Source organism: Rhagoletis zephyria, unplaced genomic scaffold (genome assembly GCF_001687245.7).
Source record: "Rhagoletis zephyria isolate East Lansing unplaced genomic scaffold, Rhagoletis_zephyria_1.1 Rzeph_scaffold_00923, whole genome shotgun sequence".
NCBI lineage: Eukaryota > Metazoa > Arthropoda > Insecta > Diptera > Tephritidae > Rhagoletis > Rhagoletis zephyria.
Window position 1 is genome coordinate 119,744 of NW_016158007.1, and position 18,406 is coordinate 138,149.

Sequence of the window (18,406 nt, forward strand, 5' to 3'; positions counted from 1 at the left end):
TTACCGCATAACTTTGGACCACGTCAACCGATTTCGATATTTCTTTTTGCATCGGAAAGGTAGTATCTCAGAGGTGGCCCCATACTAATCTATGTATACATATATTTATATTTTTATATGAGAATTAAAGTAGGTTTTTTTGCTTAAAATTACTTATTGAATAGTAGTGCCCTTGCCGCCGCAGCCAGTGGTTAGAGGTGCCTACTGCCAATTCCGAGGTCCATGGTTCAATTTTTGGTTCCAGCAACATCACACGTTTTTTTTTTTTTTTTTAATAGCGGTCTCCCCTCGGCAGACAATGGCCAACAGGACGAAGGTGGGGTAAAGGTGTATATCTCTCCATTTGTATCACAACATTAAGAAGCAGAACACGAATTTGGGAGGAAGCTCGACCAAACTCGTAGAAAACGTTTAAGCGCCAAACGTTCATTTATTGATATCAAATATGATAATAGGAAATCTCTTCATCCCCAAATAACCTAGGATATAATTTTAAAACTATTAAGGGATTTCCCTTAAACTGAAAGAAGCCTTGAAAACTTCGCTAAACTCAAAATCATTTATTAAGAGAACAAGATTTGTATGAAAGGAAAAAAACTGCTTTGTTTGATAAAAAAAATCCGGTTTATTCGATCATCGAGATTTGAAAAAACCGCCTATAGATATCAAAAAAAAAACCCCGAGTCAATCACCCTATTAGGTACCCATCGAGCTGCTTTATCTAAATAAAAGGAGGCTGGCTTGCCTAAGGCCACCCACCACTTACTAATTATAAGTTTTGAAGAAAACAAACTAAATCCAGTCTCACGAGGACAAATTATAGATAGGCCTTCTCTCGTTCGCTTCGATGCCGCACTGGCCTAGTACCCAACACAGGTTTTCGATATTTATGCTAGCGCACTTATTGAGATCGATAATACACCGACCATGGCCTGAAGAACTGCGGATTTATGAATCTAAAATTAATGATTATCAGACCCGTCAACTAGACTGACTCATTTCGGACTCTTTTGATGTTATTAATTCTGAGTTGAACCAAAGTAACAATTATACGTAGAAATAATAGTTTATACCTAATCAGAATAATAAAGAATATTTATTTTTAAGACTAAGAAAAGCGTCATGTATTTCAGACTCTTATATGACTCCTAATTTGGACTCGTATTGTCGTGCCTTTCTAAGAAGCTAAACATGCTCTTTTCTGACTCTTTTTTGAGCTCATAATGAGGTTTAGAGCTCAGTATTCTAAGACTTTGCCGACTCTAAAATGAGTCCGAATATTTACAGCCACTCATAGAGTTGACGAAAAGTGAAAAGTTAGAGGGCGCCATAGAGCTTCTGAGTGATGTGGTTGGTTGTTGGCTACCTTGCTTAAGCATTGGTCCTCTCTCTAAAACCTCCCATATTATCAGCGATACAGTGATGTCTGCCAACCACTTGGACTTGGCGATGAATCTATTTGTTGTAAGTGTTCTGTATTGGAATTTAGCTCAATAACTCCGCTCAGTGCTTAGTTATCCCGCACTTGTTCCTTATAATTTCCAAGCTATCTGTACACTCAAGGGTATGGTATCAAGAGAGAAAGACACAACTATCAGTTAACTTTTCCCCTCGCCAATTTCAGTTATGGCTTTATTAAGATCAGAGATCCAAAAAAATATATTTCAAACAATTTTATTTCACTTTATTGCGTACACACTTTTTTATTATTCAAAATACAAATATTAAATTAAAATACAAAAGCTTCTCAAATGCAAGTAGCTATCCATTTTTGGCTTTAAAGTAATTATATTATGCTATTAAAAGTACAAACTTTGGTAATATGCATTTCGTTTAAAACGGAGTAAAATGCGACCAATTTGTGGTAATCAAACGACGTTGGGCGTGGCGACGCACCGACGAGTTCCGAACATTCTTTAATATGCAGCCCACGGGTAAAGTTACCTGTTTTTTTACAAAAAAAAAGTACAAAAAGGTTAAGCGTATTTCCGTAAAAATATTACTAGAAAATGTGGAAAGCATCAATAGGAAGCAAATACTATAAGCTGGCCAGTCTGGAATGCATTCAAATTTATTTTACTAAAAAAACAGTTCAAGCAGGGCGTTTATACCAAGAATAGCGCACACGAATCAGATATTCAGGTCGAAAATAACTTACAGATCTCGAGTTTGTGACCTTAACTGGCGCTTGCCCTGGGCAAATTACGAAGGACTCATGGCCCGCCAATAGTTTGGCATTCAAGCCTGCTGTAGATGGCAGACGCATTAAGGGTGCAGGTTGTAGAACAGGCTCAGCCACTCCCGGGTAGCTCAAGTCAAGTGAGGGCAAGGGTGTCGAGGGTGTAGGTAATGCTTCTGTAAGAAGGTGAGGGAAATTACCTCGCACAAATTATAGTGAAATGGCGAATCCGATTTTCTCTTACCTTTAACGATAATTTGGAACTCGCAGCGTGCCGTAATCCCCTGCTCACTGGTTGCCTCATAGTAAATTGTATGCTTGCCAGCATTAAACAGTTCACCAGGTATCTATTTATAGATTAAAGATGCAACTTTTATATAGTAGTTAAGCCGCACCACTTACTCTCGACTTATAAAGCTTCTTAATTGGACCCAGTGTGCTTTCGAAACGTGGCTCCTTCCATACCACCGAACGATACACTTGATTTGGACTTAAAGCCACCTCAAATGAGCGCGTACAGAAATTCACTTTCGGCGATGCGGCCTGCTCCACATAAATGATTGTCTGGCATCTTGCCCGTCTGCCCGAGACTGGATCGCGACCACGGAATGTCACCACATGCCGTCCAGCGCCCAGATGTGCTTGCATATTGCGAGTCCAAGCTGGGTGAGACTCAATGTAGCGGTAATCCATATTGGTGATGGGTTTTTGTAGAATGATGTGTGCAGTGCTGGCGCCTGCCGCCAAGAAAACTGTGGTGTTTCGTGGACACTTAATGAACGGACGTCGAGCAGCAACTGATCCACCAAAACCGATTCGTGGTCGCACTTGTGTTATTGTGGGTCGATTGAAGAAGCCATTTACTGACGGGCTGACAGGCAGTGTAGGCAGGGGGCCAGGCAAAGGTATAGCTGGCAGAAACTGTGTTCTCGTCGCTGGCATGCATTCGAAGGTAGCGTTGTGCGACCAAGTGAGATCAGCTGTGCAGACTCCCACGCTGTTTCCGACTGGCACATAGCCAGGCTGGCATTGTAGCCGGCAGCGTTCGCCCATAAACACCTTACCAGCTGTACAGGCAGTGGGTATAATTACGCCATTAAGTGGTGGCTGCAAGCGGGGACAAACGGTAGCTGCAAAGCGGTACAGATAAGACTTATCTTTTTCGTTAATTAAGAGGATTGCACTACTTACGCGTACAAAGATTTTCGAAGTTATCCCATTCTCCGGAGGCATTGCAAAACCGTTGTGATGGTCCTTCCAAGCGATAGCCCTCTTTGCACCAAACCTTGCAGCGTGTGTTGTAGAAGTGTTTCTTCTTGTGGCGATATTTGGTACAGTGGAAGTCCCCATTGGCGGGCGCCAAGAAGGGGGCGCACTGATCACGCAGCTCCGGCGCGCGCTCACACGTGCGACGATCCACAGCCAAACGCTGTCCCGTTGGACACTTACACTGATAGCTGCCAATGTGATTGATGCAATCACCGCCAACGCAACCGCCGTTTTCATTCAAGCACTCATTTATGTCTTCACAGTCGCGTCCATTGCGCAGCGCGAAGCCTTTCGGACAGACACACTCATATGAACCATTTGTATTTACGCAGCTGTATTGACAGAGACCTGGTGTGGCGCATTCATCGATATCCTCACACTTCGCGGGATCTTGCGAGCTAACTGTAAAGCCGGGCGGGCAAAGTGTCACACAGCTGTGACCATTGTCCGGCGTTGCCGCGTCTGAGCAGAGACACTCGAAGCCACCGACAGTGTTGTGGCAAATACGTGCACATCCGCCATTGTTGTATCCGCATTCATCGATATCGGCACACGTCTTTCCGTCGACGGAGAGCTCTAGCCCACTTGGACATGAGCAACCTCTTTCGGGATTACAAATGTGAGAGCAACCGCCATTTTCGCGCAAACAGACATCAATCAAGGCTGTGTCCACATCGAGCTCATTGGTTTGTGTATCAATCACAGAAGTTACCTCGACGCAGTTTCTATTGTCAACTGCAAGCGCATAGCCATCAGGACAGTTGCATTCATAGTCACCCAATTTGTTTTTGCAACCATGGCTACAGCCATGTTCGCTGCCTACGCATTCATCTACATCCAAGCAGGTCGCTTTATTCTCACCTAATAAGTAACCTTCTGGGCATATACACTCATAACCGCCCTCTACATTTACACATTCGTGCGAACAATCGTGTCGTCTCAGTGCACACTCGTCAATATCGATGCAGGTGCGGCGATCCTCAGCCAGTTGGAAGCCTCCCTCGCAGCCGCATTCGTACGAACCTAGAAGATTTACGCAGATGAAAGTACAGTTACCAAACCCATTTGCGCATTCGTCAATATCGGCACAGTCGCGCCCATTTGCCAACATTTCGTAACCCACGCTACAAGCGCACTCAAAGCTACCCGGCGCGTTGCGACAAAGCTGACCGCAGCCCCCATTAGCCGCAGCGCATTCGTCAATGTCAAGGCAGGTGCGCGCATCCACAGAGAGCCCATATCCGCTTGGACAATGGCACTGCGCACCCACACCTGGCACTAATGCACACCCATGCGAGCAGCCGCCGTTATTCTGCAAGCAAGCATTCACCAGCAGACAGGAGCGATTATCGGCAATACTTAGCGCATAGCCCGGCGGACAAGAACACTGAAAGCTGCCAGGATAATTCAAGCAAAAATGGGAGCAATTGCCATTCGATATGGAGCATTCGTCGATGTCTAGACATGAGGGTGTATGTTTTATGATAGATGTGGCTGGAGTTTGCATGACTGATGATGAAGCGTATGATTTCGGCGCTGCTGGATGATATGATGAAAGTAAAGCACGCAGCGAAGCATAAACCGGTGGTAAGCCCAGCGCGAACCCCTGTGGGCAGATGCAGGTGAAAGATCCATTAAGATTTTCACACAACATGCCCTCCCCGCAATTGTGCAACCCCAAAGCGCATTCGTCTACGTCGAAGCAATATGACTTGAGCGATCCATCGAGAAACTCAAATCCCGGTTCGCAGGCACAGTCGTACCCACCTGCATAGTTCTGGCAAACCTGATGGCAACCGCCATTGCCAATCTCGCACTCGTTCACGTCAACACACGACTTGCCATCGGCAGCCAGTTCGTAACCGCTGCGGCAGCCACAAGCACCATCATCTTCCGATCTGCAAATCTGTTCACAGCCGTTGTTGTTATCGGCGCAAATATCCTTGTAAAAGCAGTTTAGTCCATCATCAGCCAGTGACATGCCATGCGGGCAGATGCACTTGAAGCCAACACCTTCAGCAATGCATTGGTGCGAACACTGGTGGGCCTCGCAAGGATCGGCGATATGGCAAGCGCCAGTCGCGGCATCGGGAACGGAGCCATCCGTGCATAGGCAGATGAAGCTGCCAGGATTGTTGACGCAGTTTAAAGCGCCACACAGATTAGGATTGGACGCACATTCGTCGATGTCTTCACACACGTGATCGCTGCCATCGGTGAATCGAAAACCAGCTGGACAGCCGCACTGATATTCACCTAAAGTGTTGAGGCATTCGTGTGAGCACCCGTGCAGCTCAGCGGCACATTCGTCGACATCATTGCAATGGTTGCCTTCATTCACATAGCCAGCCGGACAATCGCACTCATATGAACTGTTATCCTCACTTGGGATGCAAGTGCCTGGCGCACAGCTTTCATAGCCGCCTTCCTTGGCGCAAACACTTTCGGCCACCTCGCAATTGTGCAGATCATCGCTCAGCGTATAACCCGCTGGACAAACGCATTCGTAGACGCCACTGGGCAAGTCCTTGCACTGGTAGGCGCAACGTGTCTTATTCAATTGCGGATTATTCAAGTCTTTGCAAGTGTCTATAGCGCATGTGCGTCGGTCTTCGAGCAGATGTTGATTGGCTTCGCAAGTGCAAATAAAGGAGCCGATTGTGTTTTCGCAGCCACCAGAGCAAATCTTCGCAGGCGCAGCATCAGCGTCGTCCTCACGCTCTACAATGACGTCGCACTCGTTTATGTCGATGCAGGTGCGCTCATCGTCGGCAAGATCGTAGCCACCGGGACAAGTGCACTCATAGGAACCCTCAGTGTTGAGACAATGCTCGCACCCGCTGGTGCCCTCAGCGCATTCGTCGATGTCAACGCATTTGTCCGAATTGTCGCCGCCAGCGCGATAGCCACTTGGGCAGATGGGTTCAGTTTCGGCAATGCGGCGTATACCCTGATCGTCTTCACTCACAGGCTCATCAGCGTCTCCATTTCCACTATCTTCAGTATCTTCGTTTTCTTCTGCGTTCTCTTTGGCATCTTCGGGAGTATTGAGCGCTGGTACGCAACGGTAAGAGCCAGGTGTATTCTCACAGCCGGCAGAACACAGCGCTGCCACTTCAGGCTGCTCGCATTCGTTGATATCTGCAAATGCAAAGAAATAAAAATTAGCTCAGAAATACGACTTTTCCACTAATGAGCGTAAATGAAGTTGGTTTGGTGAGTTAGATTGACACTTCGAGATTGCTGCTTCTACACATTCAATTTCAGCTAATTTGGCTAGCAGTCATTAAGCAATTCTGCGTATCAGCTTTCAACGCCACAGCGCACGCACCTTCACAGTTCGTTCCGTCCGGCGACATCAGCCAACCGCTTGGACACAGACAATAGATGCGACCCATTGAGGAGAGGCACTGGTGTGAGCAGCCACCGTTGGCGATGGCACACTCGCCAGCATCTTCGCATGTGTGATTATCCTGGGATAATTGCGTGCCAGCCAGACCTTCGCAGGAACACCTGTAGCCGCGCCACTCGTTGTGGCAGGTGTCCTGGCATGGCCCATGACCGTTGCGTAACAGGCACTCGTTGATGTCTGTGGCAGCCAAAACCGTATGAGTATATGTGCGTGTTGTACGTAGTTGTGTGTATGTGTATGAGTGTGAGTGGCCGTGTCGAATGATTGCGTGTAATACGAATACAAGCGGGTGTTTAACGGTGAAGGTATAAGGAAGGGGTGATGCATGCAATTATATGGAATAAATGATATAAAAGCGTTTAAAATCTAAAGTTCTCTTGAGCAGATGGGCCGGCTGGTCACTTACCGATGCATGTGTTGCCCGTTAGCGTATCGATTTGTAAACCCTGCTCACAGGCGCACTGGTAGGAGCCGGGCAGATTGTTGCAGATTTGCTCGCAGCCGCCATTGTTCAGCTGGCATTCATTGATGTCTTAGCAAAATGAAAAGCGAAAATAAATACAATAAATTGTGAAAAGATATGCTTTCTTTCTATGCTTTAGAATTCGGCGGGCTCACCATGACAACTTGCGTAATTGTTTGGATCCAAGCTGAACCCTTCAAAGCAGGAGCATTTCAGGCGTGCCTCGTTCTCGCCAGGGAAAAGCAGACGCTCGCATTTGTGTTCGCAGCCGCCATTGTCTGGACCGCAGTCATTGTCGAGGAAACGTGGCGTATATGGATCATGTGTGGGTGCGATGACAATATTCACGTCCGTAACGATTGCAGGTTCCGGTTCGGTAATAGGCTCAACGCTGTCAACTTCAACGGGATGCGTAGCTTCCACGTTTTGTTGTACGGTGGGCTCAATCTCATTGCTGATTTCTTGCTCTATAGGCTGCATAGGCTCGACTTCTGCAGGGGGTGGTGGTGGCGGCGGCGCTACACGATTATCAACAGCCCCTTCTTCCTCCTCTCCCTCAGCTTCATCTTCTTCATCGCCATCAACTGTTTCATATTCATCGTATTCTAGCGCCACACAAACATTAATTTCAAAAAGTATTTCTATTTTTAACAACACTCACCTTCTTCGTCCACATCGGTGTATTCGCCCAGCGCCACACACGTCGGCAGTTCTCCTACCCATTTGCGTTGACTGCAGTACAGCGTCGCTATCTCGGCGTCCTCCAACTCGAAGTTGTCATTGCACGCATAGAAAGCCACCAAGAAGATATGGTCGCCTTTGCGTCGCCGATCGTATTTCTCTACAAAGCCATGACGTATTTCTGGCGCCTTCACTTTAGCCTGCACACAGGACATATCCAGCGAGGCGGCCATATCCGCAGATACGTGGCGATCTTCTATTATATCCAGCGGTTTCTTCTTTTTTCCCGCGCGCTCACTGTTTGCCCCGCCAGCCACCTCATTCGAGAGCTCAACTGAAATTTCCGATTTCGTTATTCAGCTCGAAGCCGTCACCGGTGTGGTGTATTTACTTACCTTTTACACAAGTCGGCGGTTCGGCATCCCAGAGGTCTGTATCTAAATTGCATACCAACTCGTTGATGCCTCTCAACTCGTAGCCTTCTTCGCATGTGTAAATGGCTCGCACTGCATCCTCGTTGTCGATTATTTGTATGGCCGAATGCTCGGCGTAGGGCGCGTTCTCACAATCCTCATAACCCGCCAGTGACACTTTTCAAACAAAAGCAAAAATGCAAAGAAATAAAAAAAATAAATGCTGATTCAATGGTGATCACAAATAATTTAAAGAAATAAACATTTGCATGTTCAAGTTGTTGGTGTATAAAAAATAGTGTGGCAACCACCTACTCATTCTCTGTTCCTCAGAAACACGACGCTAATTTTTTCTGGTGAATTTTCACTTTGATTTATGCTTTGATATTTTTAAATGTCTTAATGTTTTCTTATACTACTTTGTACAAACAAATTTGTATAGCATATGTACATTAGGGTATGGGAGACTTTTTGTAAAAAAAAATTGCCGAAGAAGCCATGGGTCTACAATTAATTTGGAGCTCGCTAAATTGCGATAATAGGTTTCGTAGCATTTTACTATAGCGTCGTAAAGAAGTGCTTTAATTATGTACTAAATAAACTACGAGGGGTTTTTTGGTATGACGAATCCATTTTTGCACATATATTTTTCTTAAAATTTTCACGTGGATAGGCAACAGTGAAAATTTTCACATTTTCTACGAAACTTATTTTTGCAATTTGGCAAACTCCAAATTGATTTTAGAACCATAGTTTCTTTGTCAAATTTGCTTAGAGTTGCACATAGAGTCCTGCTGTGCCATATGCGAATTGTCGATAAATATTGACCCGCCCTAATATACATACATACATATGTTTGTATATAAATATTAAAGCGCATATATATATATACATATGTTTGTATGTACATATCGCACCTAAATCAAAAACAGTCACAACTCAAAAAATCCCAAATATTGTGGAGGCAAAAACTTTTGATGCTGCGCAAGCAAAATAAAAACAATTTTGACAGTATTTTTTCAGTTAAGGAAGATGGTGGTGAGGAATAAATTTTGACGGACGTTATACGGGTAAATATCTAGCCCTAACCGCCAAAATAACGTAAGCGACATTTTTTTCAAAATTTTATTTTTGATGCAGAAATGCATCTAGATGCTCTAGGAATATTTCTGCATCAAAAAGAAAATTTTGAAAAAAATGTGGCTTACGTTATTTTGGCGGTTAGGGCTCGATATGTTCTCTGTGAACTGTTTTATAGAAAAAAATTAATTTTGAAAAATTTTTATTTGTGACTATTTTTGATTTAGGGTGTGGTATGGAGTTTGCTCGCCGGCCGGCCTGTCTGTCGCACATTAAACGATTTTCTTATTCAGTTTCCGATCCGTATAGTGATATGACTCTCTCATTTAGCAGCAGCAGTCATAAATAAAGAAATTGAAAAACTTTCAATATCTACATATTTTTTCAATTCAGAATAAAACAACAAACATGTCATAGATATAATTCCCCGGTTTTCGAAAATTAAAAAGAATCGGAAGATAAACGCCCGAATTATGTCATTTTCAAAATCATATCCACCAAAGAAATATATTGACGGCTGAGTGGAAGATCGACCCATCTTCGGCAGCCGGTGCGAAAATGCCCTATATCAGAATTTGATTGAAAAACGCCTTTTCTTAGAATTTTTTTTTCCAAAAACGCCCTGTCTTAACTGAAAATATATTACAGTTATTTATGGTATTCAAAGTAGATGAATTGCCCTATTGAAGATATGCTAATATAGAGCGTTTTTGAGGCGGTAGCTGAGATAGGATGTTTTTGAATCAAATTCAGAAATACGGTGTTCTTCAATGAAATTCTGAGATAAGGCGTTCTCAATCAATATCTGAAAGAGGGCGTTCTTGAAAAGGTTTCTGAGATAGGTCGTTTTCGAACCGGCTGAACTTAAGCTCAGACCCAATCTTCTCAGTACTGTGGAGGTCACTGAATTTTTGTAGGCTAAAAATGGACGAACTAAACGAATGTGCATAAAGGATGAGTTATTAACGATTCCATTGCCGATGAACTTTAAGCACTGTCGACTTTCTACTACTATACATACTTGTGTATCTGATAATGATTAGAGTTTACAATGGTCATATATATATGAAACTTTATTGTAAATATCTTCCTTGGTCTAGTTTTTAGTGTTCATTTTGCATCACCATCTTGACCTTATCACATCAACACTAGCAATGAAATCTACATACATACACATAACTAGCTTAGAGGGAAAGCACAACGTAACTCCATCGAAGCTTTACGAAATTTCCATCCAACCGGCCGGCCAGTTGAGATTTCCACCGGTAGAAGTAGCTGCTACAAGCTTTGACCTTAGTCCGCCCTAATCCAGCCGTGAAAAAAATGACGTAGCCACCTCACATTCGCACAATTTTTTCAGCGTTCTCTAAATTTCCTATGGCTGTGGCTGGTACCCATATTACCTTTAGCTTTGTATTCTGATGTGATTGCATGCTAAGTCGGGCTTTCGCTGACCATTTTAGAGAATATTATCAATGAACCTAGAACATTGATTGCACCTTAATTTTCAGATTATGTCTGTATCATTTTAGTAAAACACCTTAAACGAATTTATAAGATTTGACTTTGAATTAAAAAGGAATAAATTTCCCTTCAATAAATTTATAGTTTATCTGAATTGTAGTTGTCGATTCGTCAGAATTTTATTTTTTTATGTATGTATGTAACTTTGGACCACATGAACCGTTTTTGACAATTCTTTTTTATCGGAAAGGTTTTACCCCAAGGGTGGTCCTATACTAATTTTAGATTCAAAGACTTGTTTGAGCATGTAGTCGGTTTTTTTTTTTGTTGCTTGAGAAATACTTCAATTACGCGCATATATATATATGTGTATTAAAGGAGCATCTTAAACTGCACCTAAAACCAGTATATCGTGAAAATATTATTTTGGAACCCTGTCCAACTTCTCAACCAACTTCAACCAACTTCCGCCCTGATTGCAAATAATACACCTCGCCCAATCTCCCATTGAAGGGATAATGGTGGTCAGTCCGCATCAGTGTGCAATATAGCAGCCGGGAGGAATGCAAATTTTCTTGGAATTCTGGAGGGAACGCGTCTCTTAGCATAAAAGAAGAACGTTATTAATATTAATAAAGAGCTACTTATTAAGTGCTTAGTTTTGTGCTTTCATTGTTATAATAAATAGTAAATTTAAAACCTTTTTATTCGGACACAATTTTCTTTCTTCTCATTTGGTTAAGATATTTTGATCAATACTATTTTGGCCTGGTCCACCACCTTGTTCATAACGAATTCTTGTACCTTATTTCAAATATTTTTGTAAAGTGTTTTTTCCGAGCTTCTCCTCCAATTTGTGATTTGAGTATTGATATTTAAACAAAAAATGTAATGAAGAAACTTTTTCATGGCAGAAATACACTGCGAGGTTTGGCATTGTTTGCTGGATGACGACCGCTAATAGCAACAACTTTTTCTTTGTTTTCGGAAGAGAGCCTAGATTCGACTAACTCTAACCCCTCTGCCACGGGGCTAATTTACTTAACAAGAAAGAAAACCTAATTGAGATAATCCTGTCTTCAGATCCCGCTCTTACAAAATATTTACTCTCGAGCTCTTTTGAAGCTTCCTACCATCTAGTACACCAATTTCAGACGTGACATGGAGCAACGAAAGCGTTCACTTACCACCAATTAACGCCACCACCATCAGCCAAAAGAATTGGCAGTGCGCCGCCATGCTGCTAATCCTTTACGCTTAGCCAAATCAAAAACTTTTGCGAAGAAAACCCAAATAGCTTTACTAAGTACACTTTAATGCGGTGGTGTCAGCGATGTTAAAACATTGTCAGATTTGTCGGTGACACCTTGAATTCTATACAAATTTTTAAAATGAAAATAGCACACATAAAAAATACTTTTTAATCCGCAAGTTCTAAAAATAGCTGTTGATTTAATGTGGAATTATTTGAACACTTTAACAATATGCAGAATAAAAATATGTAAGGAAATAAACGGAAGTTGGAATTTTTTTGCATTCAATTTATTAGCAACGGTATTTCCACATTGCATACACTCTTTCACACAAATGTATGCTCAACACTTTAGCAGGATATGCAAAGCGTTTCTTCTTTTAATTTAGCCACAATATTTTACTTACGCACAACTTAACTTAACCACGGCCGAGAAAAGACTAAAGTTTTGCTCGCCACACTATTTTCCACAAATGCCGCCGCCACTTCTGTCAGATATCATTTTTTATATATACTTACGTATATGTATGTATGTACGTATGTGTTTATGTCGGTGAATATACAGAAAGATATACATAAGTGCTCGCCTGATCGGCAGCCTGCTGCGGCCTCAAAAGCCAAACAACTAGGAAACATTGTCTCCAAAAATCATAAAATGGTTCATAAAATGGATATTCTCTCAGGGGCCCGCTGCCTTGACTCTCCGCATTTTCACAGCTTCCACGCAACAGCAGCAACATTGCCAGCATCACGCCCTGAATTGGCCCACTGGCATGGCGTGCGTGCGTGTGTGTATGGATGAGAATTTACCGGCGATCGCGCCAAAGATCTCCAAGCTGTTTCGCTATTTATGCGACAAAAACTATTATTAGCACATGTGTACATATAGACAGGCAGTGTGTGCGAAGCATTCGGAAAATATGAGTGAATATAAAAAAGTCATTAAACATAAAAAAAAAATAATATAAAGGAAATGGTTCATTCGCCACGATCAGCGTTTGTCATTTGGCTTGCAGGCTGCTTGCTGTCATATGCTTTCTGTTGAACTAAAGACTGGTTTTCACTATGTCATATATTGACACCAAAATTTGGCGACATATTTTGACACAACTTTATCTCCTCTATCCATACCTTTGCCAATGATATTATGGGCCAACAACTGACGGATAGCCGATTTCGAAGTGCATGTACACGACTAAAGACCTATCCTGATCCAATTCAATCGATAAACCGCTTTTTGATCTCTTTTGACAATGTGTTTTCACTTATTTGACGACAAATGCCACTGAATTTGACATAGTGAAAACCAGCCTTAACTCTTCGTTAATCGAATGTGTAGTGACAACGCCCTGTAATGTTTGAAGTAATTCAAATAAATCTTGTGTGAAAATGTTTGCCATTTGAAATGGAGTAATTCTTTGTCGGCAAAGAATAAAATCTAAACTAAAACTTTTAAATGCAAAGTAGTTGCCCGATATTTCGGAGTTTAGCTTTTATTTTATTATTTATGCATACAATTTGATGTACTTTCCACTTTGTACAATTATTCGGTAGTGAAAGTGTTACATCGAATACTTTATTTGATGCTTCACGTAAAAAAGGGTGGAAAACAGCAAAACCTAACTTCAAGAATTAAAAGATGTTGATCAAAAGGCTTTTGAAACACTAGGTCGTGGCAAAGAGAACTTATATGTACGCTGACCATATTTGTGAGAGTCGAATACGGGACAAAAATTAATTTTGCAAATTTTTTCCACAACAGCTTACAGATCTTAAAGCATTCCTGAATGATCTTAGATGTACAAGCCCTTAAAGAGTATCCCTGTAGTAAAATCGCAAATTTGCAGGATAATTTTCTCAAGATTTTAACCCCGTACAAAAAAAAAAAAAACTCATTAAATTTTAGTATAGTATAGTGCTATTTTAAGTCGCTAAGGCTTGCCATTAATTTTGGCATTTTGGTATGTTCGACCATTTTTTTGAAAGAGAAGCAAATGAGGAGCATTTTCCACTAATTAAAAAGTTTGAAATTTTAGTGAATCATTGCAGAATTAATTTTGATAGTTTTTTGCACAAAGTTTGAAATTGGGTATTTTGTTAGGAAAAGAGCTTTACTTTCATAAAATAAATAAACTAAGGAAAAATGGCCAAAACTTATTGGGATGTCGAGTTCTAATTTCTATTTTGGTCACTGCATGTATTCCTCGATTCGAATCACAGGCATTCAGATTAGAAAATAATAACTGGAAATGGAAAAAAGGACGATCGCATGCCATTTTAGTGATCTGTTAAGGCGTCGAAACACCGAATACGGACCAAATACGGGACATTAAAAGAAATACAGAACAGGACGAATAGTCACCGTACTTAGATGTATGATTTTGCACATTTATCACTAGGATTGAAATGAACACGGGCTTAGCATAGAGGTAGTCGGCGACGGAAAACGAAGCACCATTGGGTGTACATGTAAAACATCGTCCACAACATTTTCATGGAGCATAATCACTTACGGAGTGACCTCATATAGAGCAAACAGATGTATGGAGATACCAGAAGAGTTTACAATTGGCAAACTATAACGATTCTTCTTGGCTCCTTCTCGATAGCTAGATCACTTTGAAGCGTTGACCGATAAGTGTTGATCGCGCGCATGTCACATGCTCGATTCTTCTTCTATTTAGGATTTTTGACAATTTTATAATTAGGTGTGTCCTCCTATTGAGCGGACAAAATTATCCAGCAGCAAAAGTTCTGAGAATTTAGCAGCATTCGCTCGCAAAGAGACAAAAACAGCGGATCACTTCCACAGTTGCCTCCGGTGGTTGATTTGGCAATTTATTTTCTGCTTGCTACATTTTCCCCCGATTTGGCATTTTATACAATTGAATAGCTTTGGATAAGAAAAACCTTTTTAAAATACAAATTAATTATATCATAATGAATAAGTTATTTTGCTTATGATTATTTGTGATATAACATGGTGACGCATTCCCAAGCCTGTAAAGCTGGTTAGCTTCGTAATGTACGATTTACCTATGGTTTTCGTCTTGCACGCCTTACTATACCTTCTCTGCATGCTGGTACCGATTATCGTGTATGGCCGGCAACTTAATCATGAGGTTGTCATTGTAGGTGACCAATTGCCGTCGTTTTTTAATCTCACTGGCATCGTACCTTTGCTGCAGTGGCTTTGTTTTTTTGCCCCAAGTTAGTAATTGTTAAATGTAAACGAAAGTAAATTGACACCTCCTGCATCAACCGGGGTGGGTCTAGTAGTTGCTCCTTTTTTGTGCTATCAACTAAAGGGAATTTTTTTTTATATACAAGAACGGGACGACGGTCTTGGAGAATCGCTATTTGATATTAAACCTTCTTTCCTATTATTTAACAACTGTTCGTCAGTCTGGGCCAAGACCAAAACACTTTGCGGAATTGATTCTCTCCTTTGAGAACCTGTAACTGCATAGAGACAGTATTAAAATCCTTTAAAAGCTCTTCAGGCGTATCTAATAGGTATCCTTACTATTAGCCGACTTACACACGAATACATTTCATAACCGCTAAGAAAATCCAGTCGGACTGAGCAGGCAATATTCCCAATTTAAGGCATTTTACTCGCATATAGTGGGAGGTCTTCGCTACTGCTCTACAGTGAGCTTCCGCTACAATTTGCTATCCAATTTGTACTCGATGCTTCGGTTAAGTGTTGTCTGAAGTTTGATGTTGGTGCCATCTCACCAGGCCATCTATTAACGAAGTTAGTTACACATTCACCCCATTTTAGCACTGCTGTGTTGTCAGCGATAACTCTGTGCACACTAATCACACAGATCATCTTGGTCCTCAATGAGCTGACATTCTTCTGCAACCTTGGGCCTCTGTGCATAAATGACCTTGTGACTTTTTCCATTAAGTCATTGTCTGACACGTTATTCGCATTGTTTCCCTCACTTCTGACAACTTGGTGCTTTTCTTTATCCATAACGTGGAAATTTTTGAGTTTTGTGCTTGGTGCGTTTTTTGGTATTTTTTTGTTTAATTTGTAGACTGTAAAACATAAAAAAAAAATTGGTTAAATTTATAGCAATTTGAAAGCAACTTTACAAAAATTGAAACAAAATCATGACACAATGACAATCATAGGCGAGAACGTCCACAAAACAAGTGGCAGCACTTGCAATCATGACATGAATTGCATTCGGTAATTCGCCATTGCCTGCCAAATGTCGACTGCTATGAGAAAAAGCTTCCGGTTGCTGGCACCAGGAAACTAGCCCAGAACCTATTGAGGGGTGGTGCGCCTTCAAACTATTTGGCCGCCACAAAGTGCGAAAAATCACGTTTTATCAAAAAAGCTGCTCATATCTCAAGCCTTTAATTTTGGGCTGAATTTGTTAGATTTTTCACAGTAAAATAAATAACGAACCTTTAAAAAAAAGAATTATCAAAATAGGGTTAGATTTGAAGAGTGGACGCCTTTTGTGACACAAAAAGATTTTTTCCCACTGTGTGCCGGTGGATAATACGCTGCAATAAGGCATACATATTAAAAAGGGAATATCAAATTTCCTTAAGTTTCAGATTTCAAGAAAAATTTAACATTTACATAGGTAAACCGTCAGGAAAAAATTTATCAATTTTGCTTAAATTTAAGCAACGCTGGACACAGCTCCACATTAGATAATAAGAACAAGAATGTTAACTTCGCTTGGACCCGAATTTTTTAATTTAATCCTGTTTCTGGAAAGTTTTTTTTCTGGCAAGGGTTTTCTCTGTCAGTGACAGCCATATAATAATGAACTATCAGTCCTCTGGGCGTTTTTTCTGAAGCTAAACTCTTCCGAGATTTTCATTTTTGCAGCTGCAGAGATTCTCTCGAATCCCTCGAAGAATTATCTCTCCTTGTTTCCGGACTGGTTATAGCACTCAACACCTTGCCTTGGGCAACTGATTCTGGTGTTGACTAGATATTCTGACAATGATTTTTTTCCACCACCAGGACAAGCTCTGGCAAGCGATGGCGATACAATGGCAAACTATCTGTGCCTGTCCAGAATAGAGAAATATTTCCGGCTATGTAGTCTCTTTAAATCCTAACATCTTTTATTTCAGCTTTTTTTTGTACATCTATGTTTTTTTTTTTATTTGGCTCGACATTCAGTTTTAATACTTACCCTGCAATGTTGAATAAAAATAAGTTTTTTGTTTACTGACGAAATAAATGCATAATTCTTTATTAAAGCTTTGTCCACCAACAATGGCGATTGAAAATTTCCATTTCAAGTTGCACCTAAAAAGTGCATAGGGTATAGCTGAAGTTAAATAATATTTATTTATTGCAATAAGCTGCTGTTAGTGGGCTGCAATAAGATAATCCATTGAACTTTCAGCATTTCAAGTAGTTTTGCTATCGAGCTTCAGATTTGCATAAGACACGTTTAACATACCCACGTATGAGGTTTAATGTTCTGTATGTGAATATATGCATACATACATACTTACATATACATAACCATAATTATTATTAATATATTATCTGTTCAATAGATAAATCCACTCGCCCTCATAATCGTATAGACTTTCTTTCATTTCCTGTTATTGCATAAAATTGTTTGACCAACAAAACGCAATCGATTTTGCAGTTAATTTCAATCTGGCCTTCTTGGCTTATATAGATATACATATGTATGAATTTTCTTCCTCGGTTAAAAGCCATGAGTTGAACTCCTGTACTAAAAAAATCACTAACTCGTAAATATTTATTCTTATTGAAAATACTTATGAAACTCAAAAATTTCAATTTACGAATAATTTGCATTTAAATACTTACGTACATATATGTATATGTATGTCCGTTCTGATGAAATATAACCGCATTTTTTATAACCAGCTACAAGCTGGCTGTAAGCGCTTAAGTAAACGTCTTCCAAACCCCTTTATTGAGGATTGTTTGGCTTAACAGAACTCCAAGAGTGTTAAGATTTTAGCAATTTCCCTTTTGCGGCAATATCGATCTTTGTTCAGGAGCATAATGTTAAAATCAGTGTTGGCAAAATGTTAATCTGATTAACGATTAAAATGTTAATCGACATTAACGATTAAAATTAATTAACCGTAATCATCCGTACGATTAATGATTACATTTTTTTAATCGCTTATCGTCGGTTGTAATTACGATTAATTAATTTTA

The 18,406-nt window shown here is 40.9% G+C and overlaps 1 protein-coding gene across 1 annotated transcript; it reads right to left on the minus strand.

Moving 5' to 3' along the window:
* Positions 1-1,833: 1,833 nt before the first annotated feature.
* On the minus strand, positions 1,834-12,709 carry frac (faulty attraction). Its single transcript, XM_017614910.1, has 11 exons — positions 12,621-12,709; positions 12,149-12,335; positions 8,400-8,594; positions 7,985-8,338; positions 7,479-7,928; positions 7,267-7,392; positions 3,371-6,589; positions 2,582-3,309; positions 2,424-2,526; positions 2,159-2,355; positions 1,834-1,944 (listed from the first exon to the last, which is right to left on the minus strand). Exons 2-11 carry the CDS (start codon positions 12,198-12,200, stop codon positions 1,834-1,836), a joined length of 5,535 nt encoding a protein of 1,844 aa, XP_017470399.1. The 5' UTR covers positions 12,201-12,335; positions 12,621-12,709.
* Positions 12,710-18,406: the final 5,697 nt, after the last annotated feature.